A 27,670-nucleotide genomic window follows, 5' to 3' on the forward strand; every position below is an offset into this window, starting at 1 on the left:
TCTGTGATTTTTGGTTTCGGAGATATGACCTTGTTTTTCAGGTCATGTCATGACCCAAATGGCCAATTCTCAACATCTTGCGCTTGCCATGGGCCTTGCAAGCTTTTGACACCCTGATTTCGGCCTTCTTTGCCAGTCTTACCTCCCACCTATCATGGAACATGTTGTTCGTTCGACGTACAGGGGTCAAGGTCAGGGTCAAGGTCAACCTAGGTCATCTAAGATAATTGCGTTTTAGGCAAGCTGAATTTACTTTTTGTGAAGTTTTTTGACTGCATTTTTGGTAAAAGCTTCTCAGATCATGATTTCATGTAATATGGACCGAAAAACAATCGGTGCACACATCAGTATACACACAGACACACACAGACATACAAACACATATAATTGACCTTGACCTAACTTGACCTGAAATGACCTCAGCAGCAAAATTCTGGTCGGGTAGTGTGACAAAGAGGTTCTAGCTGGCTTGGCACCAGAAAACAGCATCGTCATCGGTATTTGATAAGCAGCGCACTTGATATCCAACGGTGACCCAAAACAGCAATATTTTTTAGTTTGACCTGACCTGGAAGGTCAATGACTGACCTGAGAAGGTAAAACTGGGTATCATTGGATTCGTCTCTTCCCAAAGAATCTTTTTGGTCTTTACTGCTAAGCTCTATCTCCAACAGAAACGAAATGGCGCGGGGGGGGGGGTGGCAACCCCCCCCCCATGTGCGTTCTAGGATGGGAAAATGGCATGTGCGGGCGAGGGTTAAGTCGCTTGACCTCAAGGTCACGTGATTTCAAGGTCATCATGTAAATCATTCGATGCGCCTTGACGGGCTGAACACAATGAGACCATTTGCGCGGCTGTATCTTTTCCCGTTAGGATTTATTAGCAAAAAAAAAAAAACGTTTGGTTATCTTTGATGACGTCACAAGCCCTTACAGCTGTCCAATAGGAAAAAAGGCTCAAGGTAGTCAACGTTGGTCATGAATTATGTCATTTATGGTACCTATAATTGACCATGACAACTTGGCCGTCCCAGCAAAGCGACCCTGAGCGCACCGGCCAAGTTGCCCCGCTAGTCCCGGCCAAATAACCCCACATTGTTATTCTGAAATTTTTGTCTATAAAGTTGTCATGGCTGTACGGAACTAAATGAAATTGCTCTTGGAACCGCTGAACACCCCCAGAATGGCGCTATAATGTCGGAATTCGTATACAGTCCAAATACTACACGTTATACTACTTTTTAATCGGAAGTAAAAGTTGCCATTTCTAATGAAATTCACGTTTTACTTATTTTGAAGAAAACTATAAGGGGGGAGTTTTGACATTTGTCCTCGAGTTAGTTATACCCATGACAAATGAATAGAGACCAGTATAACGCCTTTTAGGGCGACTAACGGAGCGAGCGAGAGGGTGAGCCTTGCACGTGCGAAATTTCGACGAGGTACCTCCAGCTGACTTGTGCACGGCACCCTACTAACCGGTCCCTAACCATGTGCCAAATTTGAGCGCCATCGGTCCAGCCGTTCTCGAGATCTGGAATCGACCCCTGCACGTGCGCACGTGCAGCAGCACCCCAATTCTGGCACATAAATATGCATTGCCTAGTGGGTGCCTACCTTCATGCCAACTTTCAGCGCAATCGGCCAAGTAGTTACCGAGATATTGCAACAATTACAAAAGTGACACCTCTTCGTTTTGCACGTGGCACGTGCATAAGAGGTCACCCACATGCATCGGCAATAGTCCAATACTTGGTAGAAGGAATGAAGCCACCCTACAAAAATTACCGCGTGTAAATCGGTCAAGTGGTTGCTGAGATATAAGCGTCGCAGAATCGTGACCACGGCCGGCCGGCCGGCCGGCCGCTCATACTCAGAAATTTCCGTTAATCTAAGGAAAGACTACGCTCGCTTCGCTCGCTCCGTAACTAGAGTTATTTCATTCACTTTTATCAGATACTGTACAGGTGGGGGCGGCCAATTTACACCACCGGCCAAATTACCCCAACCTCCCCTGCCCAAAATGTGTTCCAACTACTATCATTCTGATGAAGTTCGTTCATGAGATTCCACCCGTAAGGCCCATGCACCCCGTCCATTCCATAAAATGGAGTGCACGAAACCACCCAACTACACGATTTCACCTAAAGCCTGAAAGACTTTCCGCAGTCAGGATATCGCATGCGAGAGCCAGGAGCCTATTCGGTATTCAAATACATTGGAGCACGCTTGCATCAATCGCACGCACCTCCCGCATGCGATTGATGCGGGCAGAATTATAATGCATTTGAATAGGCTTTCGCTTGCGATTTCCGCGGAAAGTCTGGTTCAGCCTCTAGGGTTCCATGTAAACAGCCAGAATCAACGACTGTGGTTCACTGGCGGCGCAATTCACGCATGTCGCAGAGGCAGCGGACTGTTCTAGTCTTTGTTTTTATGGTTTTCACCATACCTACACACTACAAGCACACACCATTGGCAGCAAGATTCCTTTACTACTCAGGTTGGTTCACTAGGGAAATAAACCCAGCAAACATGCCCACATGGTTCCCATATGGGGCCCACATGGGCCCCCCACCTCTTCCATATGGGTCCCACATGGGAATGGCAGTGGGTGACACGTGGGACCCATATGGGTCAGCCCACGTAGGCCCCATATGGGACCCACGCGGCGCCAACATGGGACCCATATGGGTAGCCCATCTGTAGCCCATGTCCCACGTGGGCCCATCTGGCCCATGTTCACCCCATATGGGACCCACATGGGATGCCCATCTCCAGCCCATGCATGCGCTTGGCCCATCTGGCCCATTTTTATCCCATATGGGGCCCATATGGGTAGCCCATCTGTAGCCCATGTCCCACGTGGGCCCATCTGGCCCATGTTCACCCCATATGGGACCCATGTGGGCATGTTTGCTGGGAAGGCGCCGTGGTGACGTCATCAGAGGAAATCCTTCACATTCAAATGAAGGGGTGATTTGAATTGCTGATTTTGGCTCGATATAGGCCTACTTTTTTAGTTTCAGTCCCATTTATCGTAATGAGGCCAATTCATTGTTACATTGGTACATCTTTTGATGACAAAGAAGCCTTGATTTTTTCTCCAGCTCGCCCGAAAGATGATGAAATTTGCATGCATGCCTATGGGTGAAGGGAGATTCTGCCGCCGTGGTGACGTCACGGTAAAGGGATTCTGGAGCTCGTGAACGGGGGCTGATTGGCAGTAGCAGTGCCAGCGCTTATGCTGCTCGCTGGTAAGTGTAAGTTCCCGCGTCAATGGAAGGAAGATTGATCATGACACGGACATGTTCTTAGGTCTTTTAGTACCGTAAGTTTGCCTCACGACATTGACCATTTTGAGCTAGTGCGTGCTCTAATTTCCCCTCAATTCAGGCAATTTTTTCTGGACATGAAAACTGCTAGTACACATTGCTTATAACTGAAAAAGTGAATAACCATCATCAATATGCAATTACGAACCCGACGCTTCCTTACATTAGAATTATTCCAGACTAAATCCATTAAGCCAAGTGACGTCTAGACAGATCAGGCCTTTCACCTGAAATATTAATATGTAGTTAACACCTAGCGATTTTCTGACGATGAAAACATGCGATAAGAGACTAATCGATTGAGGAGCAACCGGAGCGGTAAGGCCGGTCGGAGAGCTGTCGGCTCCCGACGGGACCGGCCGCCAGCCGGCAGGGGCTCCCCCAGCCGTCGTCGCCCGCGCCGTGACACACACTATCGCCGTCCATCGAGCGCCGGCTCGCATTAAGGCATTAGGCCGAGCCCGGCCGCGAGACCCCTGTTCACGGGCCGCGACAGCCCAGCCGATCAGCTGTCCCGGCGCCGGCCATCGCCGACTTTCTGTCGTCGCCCTAATCTTGTTTGCAGACAATGGCCCTCAAATAAGCCGATAGTGATCGGTGGCCAACCCGGTGCTGCGGAGCGGCCGGCGCCCGCGCCCGTCCGCTCCCAGGGCACCGCCGCCGACCGTCCAGTGAGCCAGGGGCGCGTCCAGCACCCCTCTCAGGGGGAGTTTTGGTCCTAGGTGCGACTGACACCTTACGGGCATGGCTGTCCTTTTTTTATCAGCAACATGACGCTACCTACATTTGAGTAGATGTTCTGGTAGGTCGTTACGGTGATCAGTCCTGGTGACGCCTCTGCGGGGGAGGCGGGGTGATTTTTTAACGCGGAGGGAGAGCAGAGATCGTGCTATTCATTCTGCCCAGACAGCCACCGCCGGCAAGACCCCAAGTGAACCTGGTGCTCTCCTAAACATAGGTATGTGTGCTACTGTTCGTCTAATAATGTGATAAATGAAGAACATACAATGTGTTTTAAATGCATGATTTTTTATGCGTAATCGCAGAAAATGCATATTCTGTTGAAAAATTAAACTAAAAGTTAATCGGTATTTAAGCATACGTTTTGCTCTGTGAAAATGGTTGGCCATTGAAAATGAAAGTAGGGGAGACCCGGGAGGTGTGGGCCGGTTTTGTGAAATGGGAATTTTCTTTCAGTGGGCAGTGGCTAGACCTGGTTTTTCACTCTGTGTACGTGACATTGCCTTTTGCCTGTAAAGGGTGCCTGATATTAGGCACCTGCGATCAACTATTTTGTCTCGAGATAACTTTTAATAAATCATGCGCTTTTTCGATCCATCAAAATACACCGGGAGGTATGGGCCGGTGCCATGTTTCATATTCTTTTCTCGACATTGAGAACAATAATCGTAGCTGGGATCTACCTTGAGCTCTCTTAGAGCCCAGGTACCGCATAAGCGACCAACAGCTTGCTTCATGGAGGCCACCTGGGCACATGTTTATTATGGTTCACTCAATCACATTCCATGAAATAAGACAAACAATACTTTGGGGGACCATCAAAGCGTCCAAAACCGCAGCATCCAGAGTACGCAACATCCAAAACCGCAGCGTCCAAAGTACGCAACGTCCAAAATACGTCCAAAATCGGGTATATAGGGAGCATTCACAACGTCCAAAACTGAAACATCCAAAACCGCAACATCCAAAACGTATCATCCAAAAACGCAACATCCAAGGACGCATCATCCAAAGTACGCAACATCCAAAGTACGCAGCATCCAAAGTACGCAGCATCCAAAGTACGCAACATCCAAAGTACGCAACATCCAAAACCGTTAGGTTAGGTTAGGTTAGGCTAGGTTAGGTTAGGTTAGGTTTCCTTATGCCCGGTAGGCATAAATCAGTAGGTTAGGTTAGGTTAGGTTACGTTACGTTAGGTTAGGTTACGTTAGGTTAGGTTAGGTTAGGTTAGGTTAGGTTAGGTTGGGTTTCCTTATCCCCGGTAGGCAAAAATCAGTAGGTTAGGTTAGGTTAGGTTAGGTTGGGTTAGGGATAGGCAAAAATCAGTAGGTTAGGTTAGGTTCGGTTAGGTTAGGTTAGGTTAGGTTAGGTTGGTTTTGGATGTTGCGTGCCTTGGATGTCGTGGTCCTGGACGTTGTGGTTTTGGAGGTTACGTACTTTGGATGTTGCGTCTTTGGATGTTGCGTTTTTTGGATGATACGTTTTTGGACGGTGCGGTTTTGGATGTTTCGGTTTTGGACTTTGTGAATGCCCCCTATAAACCCGATTTTGGACGTTTTTTTGGACGTTGCGTACTTTGGACGCTGCGGTTTTGGATGTTGCGTACTTTGGATGCTGCGGTTTTGGACGCTTTGATACGGACCCAATACTTTTCTGTTCAAATGCAATTTGTAGCTAAATTTTCCGGTAAATATTTACATAAAGTCCGATCCATATTTCAAGCATAAATTTTGCATATTCTTACGTTATTTGACATCCTGAATGTAGATATGATGCTTACATGCGGCGGAAAACAGTGCTACCATATTAAAAGTTGGGGAAAACTGTTGGGAACCGGGGTTTTTGGGTGGGGGAGGGGGAATCGGGGTTTATGGGTATGGAGAGAAACCCCGGTTCCCAACAGTTTTCCCCAACTTTCATGACCATTCTTACGGCATTGTATTCCCTCCCCGACCCAAAAACCCCGGTTCCCAACATTTCCCCAAATACGGTAGCAAATATTTTTAATATGGTAGAACTGTTTTACGTCGCATGTAAGCATCTTATCTACATTCAGGATGTCAAATAACGTAAGAATATGCAAAATTTATGCTTGAAAAGTGGATCGGAGAGATAAAATTTACTTACCTCTAATCTAGTTCACCGTGGTTTCGAAAAATACGCTGGACGCGTTCCTCGTTGCGGTACGCAACTGAAACTAGTTCGTATTCCTCCCACTTGCACCCGGAGCACAACGAACCACCCGGCACGGAAGCCATGATCCAACTAACAGACTGGCGGGAAAGCGGAAAGCACTGGAAAGCACCTGCTAAAACTGGTTCAAACCAGTTTGCTCAAACGGAAACGGAAGTTTCTGCTCTAGATTGCAGCTACGAATGGAAAGAAGTTTACGTAAGGTCATAGCTATTAGGCATATTTGATAAAAAAGATATCATAATTATATTATTTGAACATAAAAAATATAAAAAAATCATCAAAAAGCAATTTAAATGTAAAAAGCATTACTTCTTCTCTATTTAAATTGTTTGATGAAAGTGACGTCAAAATAACAAAACACGAAAAAAATGTTTAAAAAATTGGAGTTTTGTTGGGTAGGATAGGAAAAAAACACGACAAAAATTGTCAGAACCTAATCTAACCTGACCTAACCTGACCTACTGATTTTTGCCTACCCGGGGATAAGGAAACAGTTGCTCGCATGAATAGATTGCAAGCAATGGTAAGTCAAATATTTTTAGGTTAAGTGGTTGTGCATCAGGCCTCAGGCCTTCGGCCTGAGGCCAGATACACAACCACTTACCCTAAAAATATTTGACTTACCATTGCCTGTAATCTCTCCTAAGGCATTGCCTTCGGCACTGCACCGCTTCGCCACGATCATTTTCATGACGTCACTTTCATAATGAGATTGAATAGCGTAATGTTTTCACTCAACCTTGGAGTTTATTCATTCGATCCATCTCACGTGGCGCAAACGGCTGGTGGAGTGCGTGGAGGGCGGGTGTCGTGGGATGGTGGCCGGCGGCGACGGTAAATATTGCGCAGTTGATTTAAAACTTGGTTGCGCCATGAATAACTATCAGATATGGAATCAGGAGCTCAAAATACATCGAGTGGTGTGGTTTTTTAATCACCCTGTTGATCGGACCTTATGTATATAAATACCAATTTTCCACCATGCGCGACAAAAACAAAACTTATTGAAGAGGACATTCAAAGAAAGCATCATTGTATTGATTTAGGATCACTGGAGGTGGGTGGCCCGAACCTCCCGGTTAGGACGCCAGAATGCGCGTAGCATCTCAGCTCATAATCTTGAAAGAAAGCTTCAAATTAAGAAATGGTATGCAGTGCTCTAGCGAGGAACATCTTGATATATGTAGTTAGGATTTTAAATGACCTTTTCCTCGATAATTAATAAGAAATTCAATAAAAAGTAAATATTTTATTGTTTGGCAAATTTTCGAACAACAGTTCATTCTCAAGCCACATGAAACAATTGACAACGAAGTTTTATAACTGCCGCCAAGCTACATTTTTTGAATTATCACACGTGATGTACAAGGTGGTCTTCTTAAAATCAGAAATCTGAAGTTAATCGATCATATCCCAAGCTGCTCCGAATCCACCTATTCACATATACATACATACATGGCCATCAAAAGTAATATGCGAGCACAATCACATAAATATATACATGGTTCGTTTTGGTCGTGGTCGTGATGAATAGATCGCGTAGCATTAAAAAAAGGTGACAACAATGACAATATAAACACTTTGGAAGTCTCGTAGCAGATTATGTCGTATAAAGTTCGGTTCGGTTTAAACAATCATACAAATGCATACAACTACTCGTAATATGCGAGCACTCTCAATTCCCATACATGAATATGGTTCGTCTTGGTCGTAGTCGTGCTAAATAGCTGATCGTGTCGCATTAAAAAAAAAGAAGACAACAACAATAACAATACAAACACTTCGAAAGTCTCGTAATAGATCGTGTCGTAAAAGGTAGGGTTTACACAATCATACATATGTATACATCTTCGAATCAAGCGCAGTACCTAACAATTATCCACACATAACAAATTTCAATGACAGCCAGTGGATAATGAAAACAAACAACTATCATTCTATAGTATGGGCCATGAAGACATGTTGGAGTTGAGTTTTGGGCGCTTCTTTTGGATCAGGAGGGATTCCGCGATTTTCCTATCTGGGTGGTCTTTCGACTTATACAAAACGCGTACTTTGAGGGGAATGCCTCCTTCGTGGGTGGAGTGGCACTCTTGAAAATGATCTCCCATGGGGGTGTCATGTGTTTTGTTGAGCGCGTCCCTCAGGTGTTCATTGAATCGTAAGCGCACCGGGCGCTTCGTCTCTCCCACGTATGTTACGGTCATCCCATTGCTTTGACAGACAGTACATGTAATCTCATAGACTAAGTTTTTCTGCGTGCAGTCCCCAGAGAACCCCGATCTGCATGTGTGACATCTTTGACCTCCTGGGCATAAGGGCTTACATAGTGCTGACCTCACTAGTTTATCTTTTAGTTTTTGTGAATTTGTCCATGCTAACTTTACATTGAGGCCTGATTGTCTCACTTTGCTCTTAACTTCGCACAACAGTCTTTCATCTACGTAAGGAAGTGTGAGGAATCCATCACAAGGTTCTTGGGTCTTGTTCCTTCTAGTTCTTGAGTGAGTCTTATTCCCCCTAGCCTCTCTGAGCAACCTGTGCAGGACGTGGTTTGGGTAGCCATTCTTTAAGAATGGCTACCTTAACGGGCTATCAGGAATTCATCAAGCAGCATGAAGGAGAGGAAAAGTGTAGAAAAGATAAGGCAGTTACTCTTAAAGAATGGCTACCCAAACCACGTCCTGCACAGGTTGCTCAGAGAGGCTAGGGGGAATAAGACTCACTCAAGAACTAGAAGGAACAAGACCCAAGAACCTTGTGATGGATTCCTCACACTTCCTTACGTAGATGAAAGACTGTTGTGCGAAGTTAAGAGCAAAGTGAGACAATCAGGCCTCAATGTAAAGTTAGCATGGACAAATTCACAAAAACTAAAAGATAAACTAGTGAGGTCAGCACTATGTAAGCCCTTATGCCCAGGAGGTCAAAGATGTCACACATGCAGATCGGGGTTCTCTGGGGACTGCACGCAGAAAAACTTAGTCTATGAGATTACATGTACTGTCTGTCAAAGCAATGGGATGACCGTAACATACGTGGGAGAGACGAAGCGCCCGGTGCGCTTACGATTCAATGAACACCTGAGGGACGCGCTCAACAAAACACATGACACCCCCATGGGAGATCATTTTCAAGAGTGCCACTCCACCCACGAAGGAGGCATTCCCCTCAAAGTACGCGTTTTGTATAAGTCGAAAGACCACCCAGATAGGAAAATCGCGGAATCCCTCCTGATCCAAAAGAAGCGCCCAAAACTCAACTCCAACATGTCTTCATGGCCCATACTATAGAATGATAGTTGTTTGTTTTCATTATCCACTGGCTGTCATTGAAATTTGTTATGTGTGGATAATTGTTAGGTACTGCGCTTGATTCGAAGATGTATACATATGTATGATTGTGTAAACCCTACCTTTTACGACACGATCTATTACGAGACTTTCGAAGTGTTTGTATTGTTATTGTTGTTGTCTTCTTTTTTTTTTTAATGCGACACGATCAGCTATTTAGCACGACTACGACCAAGACGAACCATATTCATGTATGGGAATTGAGAGTGCTCGCATATTACGAGTAGTTGTATGCATTTGTATGATTGTTTAAACCGAACCGAACTTTATACGACATAATCTGCTACGAGACTTCCAAAGTGTTTATATTGTCATTGTTGTCACCTTTTTTTTAATGCTACGCGATCTATTCATCACGACCACGACCAAAACGAACCATGTATATATTTATGTGATTGTGCTCGCATATTACTTTTGATGGCCATGTATGTATGTATATGTGAATAGGTGGATTCGGAGCAGCTTGGGATATGATCGATTAACTTCAGATTTCTGATTTTAAGAAGACCACCTTGTACATCACGTGTGATAATTCAAAAAATGTAGCTTGGCGGCAGTTATAAAACTTCGTTGTCAATTGTTTCATGTGGCTTGAGAATGAACTGTTGTTCGAAAATTTGCCAAACAATAAAATATTTACTTTTTATTGAATTTCTTATTAATTATCGAGGAAAAGGTCATTTAAAATCCTAACTACATAAAGCTTCAAATTGTCAATCCAGTCTTAATTTGCATGCCTTAAACTTTACGTTAGCAATGGTCTGACATACTAAAACGAGCCTGGTTCACATTGATCACGAATTTACTTTATGTACCGTATTTTACTCGAAGAGGGCAATAACGCTTTATCACCGCTCGTTGCCAAAGAAGACAGAGGAATATTTTGGAAATCACGTGGGCTGCATAACGAAATGGCTCTTACTAGCTTGTGTGGTCGTCAAAGGTGTAAAAATACGCAACGCTTCTTCAAAACTGCGATGGCCCATGCCTCCCGGGGGCCATACCTCCCGGGTCTCCCCTAGGCATATTTCCTTAGCCCTCGCCGACACTTTAAGGTCCTAGGTCATCGGGTGACCTTCCAGGTCAGGTCAATGACCCAAAAATCGGGAATATCGGGACCTGTTAGAAAGTCGCAGTGCGGCTGCTAAGGGGTTTTCCGGGGTGCTGATCACGAATATCGTGTTAGTTTGATCACAAATGATGTTAAACGTTTAGACCAGGTAGGGTCAGGTCAGGTCAGCTCAACCGGTAGGGGTCGTGACGGGTATTCGTAGTACCTGTCATCCGCCTCTGACAGCTTCGTAACATGTTACGAAGGCACCAAAACTACTTCGTGAATGTTCAAATGGTTGCTAAATTCGAATTCAGCTCCAAATAGAAACATGGAAAACTCGAAACAGTGAACCGAGGTCACCAAAGGTCAATGACCTGACCTGACCTTCAGGTGACCTTGACACCCACCATAAGGCATGGGAGCAACATCAAATCACATGTTTGAACGTTTGAAACCACGAAAAGCTTGCAAACGCGCGGCTAATGCGAGCCGACTTACGTCGAATAGCGATTCCGGCCAAACATGGTCTCGGAAAAGAGGTCACAGGTCAAAGGTCATTTGGGTCAGGGTCATTAAATTTTCGAAGTAGATGTAAAATAGTTAGATCAATGCAAAGGTACTGAAAGTTTCGTTGCGATCGGCCGCTTTTTACGCGAGTTATTCACGAAAAATCTTAGGGGGGGGGCTGCATCAACCCCCTGTGCCGGCGAGGGTTAAAATATGTTTTCAAATGTGGTGCCTGGTGGGATCCACTCAGATCATAGATCCATCTTCTTAATTTATCGTCAGATCATATGAGATCATAGATCCAAGATGTATTTTTCACGCCGGATCCGGTGAGATCATAGATCCCAACCTGTACTTTGCTTCGAGATCCACTGAGATCATAGATCCATCACTCGGATCCATGCACATGTCTGCTTATCCTGCTATGCGGTGTCTTTTTCAGGTATTCATGATGTCTAGTGCTGCTGAGCCGACTGTGACCGATTCGACTCAAGTATGCAAAGATCTGCCAGACTACGTGCAAACGATGGAAGTCACAGGTACGTTGTGATCGCTAAATCGGTGTAATTACTCATTTGTGACAAATGACAATTGCAAGAACACTGCTGACCGAAAACAGGCCATCATCAAATGTGTAAAACTCAACAAAATGTGTCTCTGGATAGTCTTAGGTACAGCAAGACTTGTGAAACGTTGCTCGCAAGATAACGCTCACCATGTCTCAACAAGGAATATGTATATTTCTGTAACTCGTGTGCCAACTGCTACATAGTTACAATACTACATACAGTTTTTTAAGTTTTTTTTTAATTCTTCCCTCACTGCAATTGTCTCTTTAAACACAGCACGTCATTTGTTAGATGAAATACTTGGAGAACTGGCCAGCGATTCCATGACACTTTTTCGTCTAGCAGATTTTCGTCGGACAATTTTTCGTCCGCAGATTTTCGTCCGACTTTTTTCGTCTCGCATTTTTGTGTTCGTGCATTTTTTCGTCCGTGTATTTTGTCGTCAGTAATTTTTTCGGCCGGACTTTTTTCGGCCGTATATTTTTCATCTGTGCATTTCTGCTTTTTCGTAATATCATCCTGGACATTTCTTTGCCCAAACACGTAAAAAATGGTGAATGGAAACATTAAGTGAGATGGCGAATAGACAAAGAGCAAAATGGTCAGAACATAGTCAAACCTTACGGCTTACCTAACATTGCCTTCTGTTTTGCCTCATTTCTACCTAAAAAAATTAAATAGGTAAAGACAAAGTTACTTCCATGAACAGATTGCAAGCAATGGTAAGTCAAATATTTTTAGGTTAAGTGGTTACACAACGACTTAACCTAAAAGTATTTGACTTACTATTGCCGGTTATCTCTCCCGAGGTATTGCATTCGGCATTGCATTGCTTCGCCCCGTGAATTATTATGGCGTCACTTTCCTCACAGTTGAGTAGCATCGTAATATGTTTTCACTCAATCTTAGAGTTGAAAAAATGGATGCAAAATTTATTGGATGATAAAAATGTCCTACCGAAAATGTGTACAGACGAAAAAATAAATACACAGACGAAAAAATGTCGGATGAAAAAATACAAAGGCCATAAAATGCGCATGCGAAAATATGCACAGACGAAAAATTGCGAGACGAAATAATGTCAGACGAAAATCTGCAGACGATAAACTGTCCGAAGAAAAAATGTCAGACGAAATTTTATCCGAACACGCTGGCCAGCGCACATTGTTTTCACAGATAATTAATTAATCAAGATTGTTTGTATTTGAATCACATTTCCCCGACTTGCAGTGAGTATTTGCCTATACCTACTTGAAATACCAAAGCGATGCTTGACTTGTGGGGAATTATAAATGAGCTTATCAATAAATCGCACAGCGTTCAACACTAAGTAATGCTACTTGACTGGTGTTCAAAACACATTTGGAAAATTTTATTCATCTCCTCAATGCAATGTGCACTTGGACAATATTATTCTTTATAGTGAGGGTCGAATAAAAAAGGACTAAAACTCGCGTTCGTTCCACGAGGCAAGTACTAACAGCTCATATTGGTTATTTTAACAACCAGCCACTGATAAACTTTGCGGAAGTGTAAGCACGAAACCTCTTCTCATTTCCATTAAAGGGACTATCCCACCTTCTAAAATGTTGTTAAAACCAGTTAAATTGTGCCCGACTTTATAGATTGGATGACCAGGAACACGGTTCTGGCATTTATTTTTCATTAAACATCTTAAGCTTCCCATATTCCAAACACAAACTTTCAAATATGTGACGTCACAGCCCAAAATTACCTCCTTCCCCAGGCCACATTACTGTCATAAAGCTGATTCTTTTTACTCTGTAGGCACCACAACAAAGTTCAGACCAAGTTTTAAGTGATTTTTCAACGAACAAACCCATTTAAATCAGAATGACTAAACGAGGTGACGTCACACTAACGGTCGCTCCATGTTGAAGATAGGGCCTTGTACAAGGCCCATTTTCAAATGAAGGGAACGAATTTCTTCAACACCAAGAGGCCGCGGGGGTTGCAACCTAGATAGATAGTGGTTTCTGAACCTCGCCGCAAACTTGGCTATCTCAACTCAAACCCCATGTTAAAGGTGGGATAGTCCCTTTAACCGTCGCACTTGTGGGGGGGGGGGGTGGAAATAATCCCCTCGGTTTTTTCGCAAATAACTCGCGCAAAAAGCGGCGGACCGCAATGAAACTTTCAGTACCCTTAAGTTTATCAATTCTACACCTACCCAGAAAATTGTATGACTCTGACCTTTGGCCTGTAACCTACCTCTCGAGACCATGTTTGGCCGGAATCGTGATGCGTCGTATGTCGGCTCACGTTATCCGTTTTTTTTTTACATGTTTCTAGACTAGTTTTTGGACCAGATTTGGTATTTGGCAATCATTCGAACATTGACGAAGTAGTTTTGATACCTTCGTAACATGTTACGAGGCTGTTAGTGATGGTTAACAATTATTATGAACGCCCGGCACTCGGCAGGACCCGTACCTACTGGTTAGCCCGACCTGACCTGACCTAGCCTCAATGCATTTAGACATCTGTGATCAAAACTTACTTGAAATTCGTGATAAGCACCCCGAAAAACCTTAACAGCGTCACTTAACGAAGTTCTGACCTCTGACAGGCCCGATTTTCCCGACTTTTGGTCTTTGGATCATTGCCTTGACCTGGAAGGTTAACCGATGACCTCGGACCTTAAAATTGGGCATCATCAGCTCCATCTCGTCACGGCCAACACGCTCCTTTTTCCGCGAAGCTTCAGCTCGATCAGGGGCCGAACGGCAAGGGGAGGGATCCAACGGACCCCCCTCCCCCGATTACCCGTCCGCGGCTGGCAAAACACCATTACGGGAGAGGGTTAAGCCATTTTGGCGGAGTGCCTGTATCGTTCATTTCTTATGCAAAAAAAAAAAATAATACACCGATTGAACCATTTCTCTGCTCCTGGAGGGTCGTACCACTACCTAAATGTATTTCCTCTATAAAAAATTGCCGATTTTTCGTGCAACGAACACATGGCATCTGAGGCGGAATTTACTTTGTTTCTATCGTTTTTTAAGGCTCAGACTGCCCCTTCTAACACCGTTATGGAGCACCGTTATGGATGCATAATGTAGGTACATGCTATTGAACGCCTTACCTATTAAATAATTTAGCAGTGAGTGAGCCACCCTGTATACTGTATAGTGTATATCAAACTCGATACATAGCCAGCTAGTGATCAGGCACTAGGCACTTAGGCAGTGTGGGGTTTGCATGCGTGTCTGTTGTTGGCTTCCAGGGAACTCAGGCCATTGGCTTTCCCGACCTTTTCTGACGGAATGTTTTGATTCTTCTAGCCATAGTGTCGAAAGCCTCCTCTACTATCTCAACCGAAACAAAAAATGAAAATCCTGTGATCATTCCCAGCAGGCCTCCCAGGTTCGCCAGAAACGTGCTGAGCGTGAAGGCCATCTGCTCCTCAACTTCCTCTGTGTCGAGAGAAAACAGAAGCAGCAACTTGATTTGACATCTGGCAGCTTGCACTTTGCTATCCTTCAAGTGATAGACTCTCTCTGCGTCATATTCCTGCGTCGTATAGGCAACTTGATTGCAGGCAGGCAGGCAGTTACAGCCATCCAGTTTATCCAGAAATTTGCGCCGCACGGTCTTCCCCGCCGTCCGCAGCTCGTCTCGGCTCGGCCCGGGTGCGGCGCGGCGGAACCTTGGCGAGCGCCGGGGGCGTGCTCGGCGGGGGAGAGCGCCGGCAGGGGAGCGCCGGGGGCGTGGTCGGACAGGGACAGCGCCGGTAGGGGATCGGCGGCCGCCGCGGTCTGCGCCCACCCTGCCGACGGCCTCCTCAGTCGCCTGACGCCCGTCATCAGCTGAGCCGCCCAGCGCCAGCGAGTGCTTGGAATGATCAGCGCTCTCGGTCGGAAAGTACGATGAGTTGTTTGGGGAGCTGGCTGCTTTGGAGGATGATGTCGTTAAATACGTTGATGAAATGCCCCGTCTTTTCTGATTTATCATGATGATACCAAAGTCACCAGTATTATCAGCGTCAATTTGTCTTTCATAGTTGAGGACTTTTAAAGCTTGGCTTGTTTTAGAAGAGGTCTGCTGAGTATGGTTCATCGAATGAGGTCTGCTGAAAGAAAAGCTCTCTGTCAAGCATTTGTCCGGGAATTGGTCGAGTATGTGATGGCTTGCGCGGTGCCTTTGGCTTCCCTTTCTGTGAATCGGCTGCCGGCACGGTGGCAGGTGGTCGAGCGGGCCTCGGGTGTCCGGCAGGAACACGCCAGCCGAGACCATGTGCGGCAGCCGGCAGCCGATGTGGCCGGCTAGCCGGCGCCACTGGCACTCCTTCAGACACTGGGTGAGCGAGTAGCCCGGCTCGGAGCGGCACGGCCGGCGGCGCACGTCTGCCAGCCGGCGCATGTGCGCGGCCACCCGGTGGCTGGCGCCGCCCTGCCGGAGCAGCAGCACGGCGGTGCGCGGCACGGCCGGCCCCAGCTCGGGCGGCAGCAGGTCGGCCACGTTGGCCTCCTCGGCGCCGTGCACGTACAGCCGGTACGCGATGCCGCGGCGGTCAGTGAACAGCGGCGCCACGCCCAGAAACAGCAGCAGCTCCAACTCGTTCACGCTGCGCCGCTGCAGGTACTCGCTGGGCTCGAACGTGTAACACCGTGCCGGCCACGCACCCCCATCCTGGTGGACAAAGTAGAACCGCTGGCGCCAGAGGCCCAGCTGGCCGCGGCCGCCGACCCGCTCGGTGATGGGCCGCCGTCCGAGGATCGTCAGCCGGTTGTGCTCGGAGCTGGTGAGCTGCAGCGTGGTCCGGTTGTAGAACTCGGCCACGGTCAGCGTGCCGTTTTCGAGCCGCAGCCGCAGCGCCCGCAGCGCGGCCAGGTCCTTGAGGTGCATGCCGGGGCAGAGCGTGAGTCGCGGGAAGGGCGCCAGGCGCCGCCGCGAGCTGGAGCTGACCGGCTGCGCGCGGTACTGCGCCCACTGCTGCCACACCAGGGCGGCGAGCACGAGCAGCAGGCCGAGCCGCGCCGCGGCGCCCAGCAGCCGGCGGCAGGCGCCGCGCTGCATCGCAACTCCTCCGGGCGCAGGCGGCGCGGTCCGAGCGGCCGCCGCAATGGTCGGCCAGCCGTCGGCAGACCGGGGCTGCGCCGGCCTTATATCTGCACCCCAGTAGCCGATAACCGGCTGCGGGCCCATTATGTGTGGTAAATGAGAGCCGCTCGGCGCTGGACGGTCCACCTGACCTGACAGAGGTCCAATGTGTTGGGCATTGGCCGCGGACCGATGGGTCACCCGAACGAATTACCGTCCTCCTGTGACACGGACGTGCACGGGACATTCGATTCAATGGACTTAATCGACTCCAGTGTGTGCTCCCCAGCTGGGAGGCTAGCGAACAAAAGATAACCGGAATGGTTTGCAAGCGTATTAGGGAGCAGGTCAAAGCTGTAGTGTTGAACTGCGTGCATAGCGCGTCATATTAGGTTGGTTCAATGTCCTCAGGTATTCCCTTTCGTACGGTACATCGTTTCCTTGATGCATGACATGTCAAGCCAAGCTTGAATAGTTAGTGCTCATACGCCCCTTGATTGCCCCATTACCGAAGTTCTGTTGACCTGTGGTCCTGTGGGCTGTGGCTGCCATGCGAATGCCTTTGTGTACTCAAAGGGAAAAGCTATCGTTCTATCTGTCATGGACAGTATTCCTAGTCCATTTTCAATTATGTTTGCCAAGTGCCTTTAATTTCAGCTTTTGACATCCTTGTCATACCTATATGATGAAGTGAAAACCTGAACTGAGGTAAAATACCCTCGTCGGGCCAGGGGCTCGGCTCTTTCATAACGCGGACGGTTCTGCGACACCTAAGCGAACGTCATTTGGGCGAACGACATTTGAGTAGATATGAGCGAGAGTAAGGCATATTCCAATATTTTTCATATGACATACGTTTTAGCTATCATATCGACTTTGCTCTATAAAAAAATTAATAACAATTAACAGTGGTGTAACTGGAACTTGAACTATCTTCTAAAAATGAAATCACTTAAGGAAATGTGCCACTTTCCTCGAATTGCTTTTTTTTTGCTACAGTTTTATGATTTTTACACCTAAAATGATCAGAAAAGAAATTAATTGATGTTTACAAAAGGAGTTTTTAATATCTTTTCATACAGGAACAGCTATATTCCATCTTTAGTTGGTAGAGACTAAAGAGTCTGCAGCGGAAGCATATAGGACATTCACCAATAATATTGCGTAGCTCAAACCAACTGCATGCTGATTGGGTGAGCTTGGCCTCTGCGACAGGTGGCTGCATTTTTGGCGTTCTTCGAGCTCGCTATAAAGAGCTCCTGATTTGCGCTAGTCTCAGCTCCACATACAAACTGCTAATCCAGGTCAAAACCCCATGTTAAAAGTGATAGGTATTCCCTTTAAATGCACACTCTGGTCAGTTACTTTTGTAACAGTTGTCTTGGAAATATAGTGCGACAGAAATTAAAACGTTGGTGTAAAACGATCTCCGGCCTAGCAGGTCTTGGATAAATGACAGAACCGTTTCAGAGAAGAAACAGTGCTAAAACATTTAAGTCTCCTGGCCCCAATGGTAAGCGGCTAAAACTCTCGACGACCATGGATCGGCACGCTGCCGGCTCACTCAGCCTGCTGGCTACGGGCACCTTGACCGCTCAATCCCGTGGAGGGGACGGGACACAGCACTGCACATTGCATGTGACCCCTGACCTTTCTCTGTCCTCTGGCCATATTCCGTGTCTACTGTCGCCGGCCCAGGCAGTAGAAAGCGGTTCTAGCCTCTACACACGCTGCAACCCTTACCTCTCCAGCTACTACGTGACCTAAGGCACACTTGTGCGTAAGGGTGGAGCAAAATTTCACCGATACAGGGGCGAAACTGTTTGCCCTCGCTCCCATTTTTTTTCATTTTCATTTTTCATTTTATTCAGTATACCATCAACGGGCAACCGAGGCCCAATTACAGACGAAGTCAGTTAAGTAAAATCAAGTCCGGTTTCGAAGTAAATTAATTATTTCGTTAATTATTAATTAAAATTAATCAAGCAGCCCCACCGAGCGACCTACCACTAAAACCTGCGAGACCTGTACCTACAGCCAGAGCTGTCTGGGGACTCGTCAGTGCGTCCCAGAACTGTCTGGGGACTCGTCAGCGCGTCCCAGAGCCGTCTCCCAGGAAACGGGGCCGATCGGGGCCCGTGGAGCGCAGTCGGAGCTGCCCAGCCGAGCTGACCGGCCTGCGCTCCCTCGGGGACACCCGGCGCTGATGGTCTATGACAGCACTGGCACACTATGAAAGGGATGCTCTCAAATTGCCGGCCCGCTCACGCGATCCAATCTCAGCGCTCCTCACATAATACGCCTAATAAAAACGCAACAATGCCCTTTAAGGAAGGTTAATCTGGCCTGAAAGAGTCTAATTTGCTTGATAAACACACGCCTGCGGTGTGGGGTATTGTGGGCCGGGCGGCGCCGACAGCTGCCCGCTTTTAGACGGCGATGTTTATTGATAAACTGACGGGGCGGCCTGCGGTGGGCGATTGTGGCGGGCGCGCGCGGCGGAAACGCGCCCGGCCTGCGCCGCTCTTTGCGTGTCCTCACCTCGCCTCAGACTCGGTGGTCGCTCAGCAGGGGTGCGCCCCGGCCCGCCATAGAGCGCCAATCAAGTGGCAAACGAACTGGACCTGTCCGAACAGACCGAACAGGAGGAATGCTGCCAGAGATGCTCCGCATTCCGCTTCCGCCGGCCGAACAGAGTTGCCTGCAGTGCAATGGTGTAGTCAGGGGAAGGGCTTTGATGTGATGCCTGCGGTGCACTGGCGGAGTCAGGGGGAGGGATTTGATGTGATACCTGCAGTGCGCTGGCGGAGTCAGGGGGAGGGATTTGATGTGATGCCTGCGGTGTCCTGGCGGAGTCAGGGGAAGGGATTTGATGTGATGCCTGCGGTGCCCTGGCGGAGTCAGGGGAGGGATTTGATGTGAATGTCTCCGCGCCCCGCGGCGCCCTTATTCGATGGAAATTTGCGAATTTCTGTGAAGGAAAAGAATACTACACAACTTTCATAGGAAATGTGTGCTTTTATTTATGTTAAGAACATACGCGAATTTGACCTCTTAATTAATTTGGAACATTTTTTGTCGCATTTCTACGGAAATTCTACATGGATTGCGGTATTCCTACGGTGGAATCCGCTCAATAAATCCTCAGATAATATCTAATTCCGGCCGCTTATTGTGACCAATTGAGCTGTCCACGGATTTTCTCCATAGGCGCCCATTGTTGATCAATCCGCTTAATAAATCCAGCTTCTCCGCTTAATAAAGCCACCGGATGGGAGTTTTTCAGTTCGTAGCCACGTCTTTCCCCCTCGAAATGTGACGTCCAACCCGCTCCCGCCTCCCAGTGAACCACATTGGCGCAGAAGTCTGCAGGACGGAGTTCAGGGCTAGAAAGAGCGCCATCACCATGCACCTCAGAGAAATGTTCCTGGCAAAACAGGCCAATGCTAAACTGTTTCGTTGGCATTGCAGGCAAGGCATGACAAGAGAGTGATCGCGAATGGATTTATTGACTTCGCTATCGCTGACTGTGACAGCTTTGCAGTGTGCCTTGGTCACTCATCGGAATAAATCAGGCAATGAGGAGTGTTAGCCTATCCGTTTGTATTGGAGGGGAACGGAATGTACAGTTGACTACAAAATGACGTTCCACCTCTAACAACATACTAGTGGAATGGAACGTCTGACTGTACCGCCTATCACACAATTGTATCTTCTATGGCGAGGGTTGAGTCACAGCATTGAACTGTGTCACTCAGTCTGCGTGATAAGGCACAGTCTATCATCCTAGGCAGCTGATTGTTAAATGTGAAACATCATTATGTAGTCAACTGACAACTGTAGAGCCGCGATACACGCTAGTTTCAATGAAAATGACTACTCCTGTTAAATAAAGCCACCGCTTAGTAAATCCAAAACGTCGTGTTAGCAAGATGGATTTATTAAGCGGATTCTACTGTACTAATGATAAATCAGACATTGTGACACTTTGTCGCTGTAATGTAGCGCTGCCTAATATCTAAGCACGATGGTGGTCTCCCGCTGCTGGGGTCTGTGTGCTCTGTACAGTCGCGGCGATGTGTGCACTGGTCGCTCACGAACGGGCCCGACTGCGGACAGACGCGTCTGGAAGGCGGCGCCAGCTGGTCTTCCCCAAGGGCCTGGATCTGGACCGTCCGAAGCGCAGTCGGACCAGCTTCAGCGGCGAGCAGCTGCGCCAACTGGAGCGCTCCTACCGCGCCAGTCCCTACCTGGTGGGCGGCGAGCGGCGCCGGCTCGCCGACTCTCTCGGCCTCTCCGAAACCCAGGTGAGCCCGCCCGCCGGGGACCTCTCCGAAACCCAGGTGAGCCCGCCCGCCGGGGACCTCTCCGAAACCCAGGTGAGCCCGCCCGCCGGGGACCTCTCCGAGACCCAGGTGAGCCTGCCCGCCGGGGACATCTCCGAAACCCAGGTCAGCCCGCCCGCCGGGGACCTCTCCGAAACCCAGGTCAGCCCGCCCGCCGGGGACCTCTCCGAAACCCAGGTCAGCCCGCCCGCCGGGGACCTCTCCGAAACCCAGGTCAGCCCGCCCGCCGGGGACCTCTCCGAAACTCGGGTGAGCCCGCCCGCCGGGGACCTCTCCGAAACCCAGGTGAGCCCGCCCGCCGGGGACCTCTCCGAGACCCAGGTGAGCCTGCCCGCCGGGGACATCTCCGAAACCCAGGTGAGCCCGCCCGCCGGGGACCTCTCCGAAACCCAGGTGAGCCCGCCGGGGACCTCTCCGAAACCCAGGTGAGCCCGCCCGCCGGGGACCTCTCCGAAACCCAGGTGAGCCCGCCTGCCGGGTACCTCTCCGAAACCCAGGTGAGCCCGCCCGCCGGGGACCTCTCTGGACCCGGGGAGGCGGGGACCTTCCCTGGACTCGGGGACCTTCCCTGGATATGGGGACCTCCCCTGGATCTGGGGAGTTGCACTCATAGACCCAGGAGCCTCTCCTAGATGCAGCAGACTCCCCAGTCCCCAAAACCCAGGGACTTCAACGAAGACCCGGCGACCATGTTCGTCACGTGGTACTGATGTTCTCAATGCATCCCCATTACAGATAAAAGTGTGGTATCAAAATCGCCGCACCAAAAACAAAAAACAAAAGGAGAGTGAGCCGCTGGGCGCGGACAGGCTGGCTGCCGCCCCGAGCACCTGGTGTCTGCCGGCCGGCCCGCCGCGCCGGCCGGTGCTGCCACCGGTATCGGCTGCCTCCACTGTGGGTGTCAGAGCCTATCACGAGGTGGCGGCGGTGGCGACTCCCCGTCCGCTGCGCCCGGAGGTCTGGCAGGCCGCCGCCGGCCCGACTCCGTGCTATCGGCCGCCGCTGTGGCCTTTTCACCTGCATCAGACGGATCGGCTGCCCTTCCTGCCGCACGTACAGTACAAGTGGGCATGAACTCATGGCGGGCCTGTCTTACTCGATTTGTCGCCGATCAGAGTTGATGCTTCCCGTCGGTTCCGGACAATTCATATTTGCCATATGACTATAGACTAGACTTCGTTCATATGTGCTTCGTGAGGCTTGTGTTAATGTGGATCGTCATCAGCTAGTCCGAAGCTGATGCCATTGCAGACGACTGCTAAGGTGTATGTAAATTGCATTGCCCGTCTTCGCTGTCGTAAAAATCCCTTGCCGGTGAAATATCAACATGCTTTCAGATTTATTGGTGATGCTATTTTTTCTAGCAAGTGTTTGGTCTGATTGTCCGTATGCCTTTGATAATAGATGTTGTTGAATATAACCATAAGAACTGTTTTTGAGAAAATGTGAATATCATCAACACCTCTCAATTAATTCTTCATACATTCATTAGGTCCTATCATTCGTGATTTATAGGAGGCATGCCAAATCACCTATATTCTGTATTTGCCATTATAGTCTACAGCCTTAAAGCCTATTGATGCCATTATATCATAGCATATAGGTAAGCGTAATGTCCAATGAGGGATTGGCATTGGGCAAAGTTCTACCTACATAACATGCATATAGCTCGGCAGTTACTGGCCGCTGAGGTATTTCGCCACCCAAAACATGCCGGGGGGGGGGGAGGCATTAACCCTCGCGGGACCTGTTGGTTTTCTACATACGCCCCAGGCCGAGGGGGAGGTTGGTACGAACCTCCCCCGCCGTTTTGCCCCTAATGGAGCTAGAGCCCCGCGGAAAAAAGCGAGCGTGTGCGCCGTTACGAGACGCCGCAACATTTCCGTGACCCCGCTCAGTGACGCGGCCCAGCGCATCCTGTTTTCGCTGTCACAATGGCGAGCTGTAATTTTGTCAACAGACCGTCATTTCAAGTGTTCAATTCATATCGAGCGGATGATAGGACGACCGCTAATTTACCCGTAATGACACGGTATTTGTGTCGCCATTATATGTGTCCTCGGCGGTGGGCGACCTTTCAGCTCGGCTGGCTGGTGCGGCCGCACTAATCGTGTGGTGTCGCGCTCCGGCCGCCCTGCCTCCCCTCCCCTCCCCACCGGCCCCGCGGCCGGGCCGCGCACCCGCAGGTCACACAGAGCCGGCAGCTGACCCATTCCATCCGCCAGAGAGCATATTACGGACAGCGTCTTTGGCGTTTGACAGAGATTGATAATGATTTGATGGCGTGTCTCCACCTGTTTGTATTAGACGCTGTTTGGGACGGCGCGGTGGGGACGGACATTTGGTGCGTTTGGTAATGAATGGAAATTTCGTCAAATCGAATACAGTAAGGAACGTGATACCATATATTACGACTTTTGTTTTGTAATTCATCTTCACCTCACCTGACCATAAATGACATTTGGAGAATACAGGATGAGTTTTTTTTATCGCGTTCGGGAAGAGAACTTTTTTACAAGCAGAGCTATGCACTTATCTCATGTAAGGGAGAATGGTGTAAAACGCCCAGGTTAGCTAAAACGGATTCCATGACAAAATATTAAAACACAAAATGTCGAATCGCAAAATATCGAAAGCAAATTATCGAAAGCAAAACATCGACGTCGCAAGATATCGAAACCGCAAAATATCGAAATCGTAAAATATCGAGTTGCACAATATCGAAATCGCACATATTGAAATAGCAAAGTATCGAAATAAAAAATATCGACCTTCATAATATCGAACTTGCAAAATATCGAAAGACGAATTATCGAAAAGACAAAATATCGAAAGCGAAATATCGGAAAGACAAAATATCGAGTGCAGAGTATTGAAAAGACAAATTATCGAGAGAACAATATCAAAAGGCAAAATATCGGGTGCATAATATCGAAAAGACAAACTATTGAAAGGACAACATCGTAAAGACAAAGGAACGGCTGGAACATTGTGGGTGTATGAGTGCAGAAATCTAGCCATAGCTGGTGGAGCGGGGGAGGGGGGGGGGTGGCACCGGGTGTGTACATAGTGTTCTCAGTAGTCAGTACCGCCACCGATATTAGGAAACCGTTTCTAGTGGGGGCTCAAAACGATCTTTCGAGGGTTGTACCATGTCGAAAGAATACCGAAAATTGCATTTTGAAGCATTGATAATGTCAATAGTTCACGAAATAAAAGCGGCCGACTGGGCCGGCCTGTTTGGAAGATATCGGGCAACAACTTCCTAGAGTGGGTCGTCGGTATGTGCTTTGTCACGTGTTCCGTTTTTTTTTTCATCTAAGCAAAAATACATGCTTCATCAACGCCCTGCCTCATCAGACCATCCATCAGAGTACCATATGCTTCGAATGATGGACAGAGGGCAAAATATCATGAATTTGTGTGATGCTGTATGGGAACTGGAAAGATGCGTTGATGGAAAAAGGGATTTTTGTCCCAGTTTATTGTGGGTGCATATTACATTGCCTGCATCCACTAGATGATTATTGTGGGTGCAGATGCACCTACTGCACTCATGGTTTCTACGCTTATGACTCCATCTGACCCTATTCTCCATAGGCCACGATCCTGACATTTATACGTTTGTGCTTACCTAACTAATAGAATAGTACTGCTGGAAACGAAATATTAAATGCATCACCGGAGGTCATTGAAGCCAAAATTTCGCCGATTTTCAGGTCGAATGTGGACAATTTCCCAGAAGCCAACGCATAACTCGGGAACCAATATAGAGCTACAACGCAGCGGAAAAGCGCATTCGATAGCCCTATTCTTTCTGAATATTTCTCTCAGATTTGACCTAGCGTCAGTGGTTTTGCCTGAAGGGGGTAAAAAGTGCCAAAATAGCCGATATTTTGGAAACAATTTTTTTCTGCAATAGCTTTTGACTGAAGCCTTGCGCACGAGCTTGCTTTTACCGGCATCGTGTTCCGCTCGTCAAGACGCGTTGAACGAACTAGGTATAATTTGACCTTGAAAGGTCAACTTGAAAATTTGACCTCAGGTCAAGGTCATGACCTAACCCGAAAGGGTCATGTTGCATCGCTAAGTCTATCTAACCGTAATCCATTTTGTTTTTATACTAAACAGACACGTTTGACACGTCAGAACGCTGCACAGGCTCATTCCACATGCTATCAGTTTTTAAACATGTTTCAAAAGTTAAAAGAATAAAACACGACCATACATAAATTGACGTCTTTGTTTGTGGCAACTTAGCGGCCCCCGGCTAAGAGTCGTTGGGCGAGGGCAGACAGATGCCGGAGAGAGCGAGGGAGAGGGAAGGAGAGTGGGGGAGAGATAAGCGGAGTGGGCGGGCTGGGGCGGGAGGCACGAGGGGAGCGCGGGATATAGGAGGACAGTCAGAGACGAGCTTGCGGAGAGGACGGACCATCGGTCATGGTCTCAACAATTTTTTTTGCTTCTTCTTTGGTTTCCTTATTCCTGTCGTGACCCCACTGTGGCGGGTGTTTCCAGGAGCAGGAACTGCCACCATTGGGCGATCGACCTTTTACTCAGCCAACGAAGCGTTAAGATCACGGAGGCGTCAGGCATGAGCCCAACGACAGTTTTTTCGGTAAAGTAAAAAGAATAAAACGCGAGGATACATAAATTGACATCTTGGTTTGCGACAGTTTTTGCGGTAAAGTACTGAAAATCAACTACACCTATACGAGGCACCAGGGACCGCGGATTCAAATTTTCGTAGGGTGTGCAAGATGTGGCGATTGGGCCCCCCACCCATGCCGGGGCCCCTTCCAAAAAGACAACGCCTTGGCTGCTGTGGTAGGTTTCTAAGGGTCACCGTATCGATTTGGGTCCTCGTGCATCGATTTGGGTCCGAGCTAGTGAGGGTCATCAGAAGCTTCCTTTAGTCCTGCGACTTTAGAGGGTAGTGTGGGATCCTAAAAAGTGAGGGCATTAGAGGAAAAGCTGCGCAATGCTTATTGCTTGTGACTGCGTCCAATACAAGATAAGCCAAAGTGAAACGCCTCCGCCCGCCGCCCGCCCCGCCGTTCACCGCCCGGCGCCCGCCGCCCCACCGCCCGCCGCCCACCGCCCGCCGCCGCCCCACTGCGACAGCGCTGGCGACAGGATCGCATGCGGCGGCGGTGCGGTGCGCCCACCTGTCTGGAGACGGAGGAAGTTTTGATTTCCGCGCTGGGTGGTCCGCGCAGGACAGTCTGCACCCGACTATGAAAGATGCATTTTTACGCGTTCAGACAGCAGTTTCCACTTACAGTGTGCACGTGAAGCGGAGGTGATGCGGCGCCGACGCCCGCCGGCCCGGAGCGCCGTGGCTGGGTGGCGCCACGCTCGGTGACTGGCGCGCACGGAGCGACATCAGCGCCAGCGGGGCGCGCCTCCAGCTCCGACTGGTGACGCACTGGCTCTCACCCCCTGTGTGACATCTCGGCCGATCACCCTCTGCAGGTCTACGCATTAGGTGGTCGGCGATTTTTGTTGCCGAATAAGACCAGAGTTCGTGTGATTGCGGTGCGCCGACAGGCCGACAGCGATTAAGACGGCTGACTGGCTCCGTACCCCGGACGCCGGCTGAGTGACACTAATGGCCGCTAATGTCGTGGGACTCGACTGAGAAGGTGGACTGACGGCAGTCGTCACATTCGATTGATTAGGAAGTTTCGTGTCTGAATTCAGTGAACACAGCCATGATTTCATTCAACGTCAGAATCTTTTTCAATGCCCGATTTCCGACAATTTGGACATTGTATTCCATTCGATACGAGCGGTTTGACGTGCTGTTGACGTTTCCCTCATACCACAAAGATAACGACGGTCAGTCGGAACTGATTTCTCCAGACTCCAAGGACGAGCACCAAAGGCCGGCTGCCCGCTCTGTCTTCCTGTGTACATAGTGGAAGTAGTCTGTCTGGTGCCTTATGTTACTGTGACTTACACGAGCCAATGTGACAAGGGCACGTTTATTGGGACTGAGGATTGTTTTTCAATTAGACTGTCAAATCTCCAAAGGAAGGGAAGCTTCAGAGTCGGAGTCGGAGTCAGTCAGAGCTTGGGTCGGAGATGGAGTCATGCACAAGCAGGTGAACCAGGCTCCGACCGAGTCGAGCTCGACGTCAGCAGTACGAGTCGTAGTCAGAGTCGGAGTCGAAGTAGGTCAAGCTGCAGCAACTTCACCTCCGGATTTTGAACGAAAAAGCGAATTTGGGTGCGCTTTTTATAAAGGTATTTTTTTTCTTAATCAGGCTTCACCTTTGGTAACTTCTTATCTAATTCGGTTTGGAGCCTCATAGCGACAAGTGGTGAACGCCTGAGTGGTATCCGTGAAATCTTATCACAGATTTTGGATCCGAGCAGACCGCCTAAGTATGTTCCTGTTGCTCCTCAAACCACTCCTAACCTCCTCTAAGATTCTCTCTTTCATACAAATTGTTCCCCTCTCCTTTCTGTGAGCTTCTCTGCAGTTCTGCCCCCTAAT

The 27,670-nt window shown here is 48.4% G+C and overlaps 1 protein-coding gene across 1 annotated transcript; it reads left to right on the forward strand.

The window, feature by feature from the left end:
- The first annotated feature begins 3,946 nt into the window (after positions 1-3,946).
- On the forward strand, positions 3,947-22,594 carry LOC122365254 (ventral anterior homeobox 1-like). Its single transcript, XM_043336683.1, has 4 exons — positions 3,947-4,293; positions 11,632-11,728; positions 20,942-21,129; positions 21,904-22,594. The coding sequence occupies exons 2-4, from the start codon at positions 11,638-11,640 to the stop codon at positions 22,240-22,242; spliced, it is 618 nt and encodes a 205-aa protein (XP_043192618.1). The 5' UTR covers positions 3,947-4,293; positions 11,632-11,637; the 3' UTR covers positions 22,243-22,594.
- The last annotated feature ends 5,076 nt before the right edge of the window (positions 22,595-27,670 follow it).

Source organism: Amphibalanus amphitrite, unplaced genomic scaffold, assembly GCF_019059575.1.
Source record: "Amphibalanus amphitrite isolate SeventyFive unplaced genomic scaffold, NRLGWU_Aamphi_draft 000000F_arrow, whole genome shotgun sequence".
NCBI lineage: Eukaryota > Metazoa > Arthropoda > Thecostraca > Balanomorpha > Balanidae > Amphibalanus > Amphibalanus amphitrite.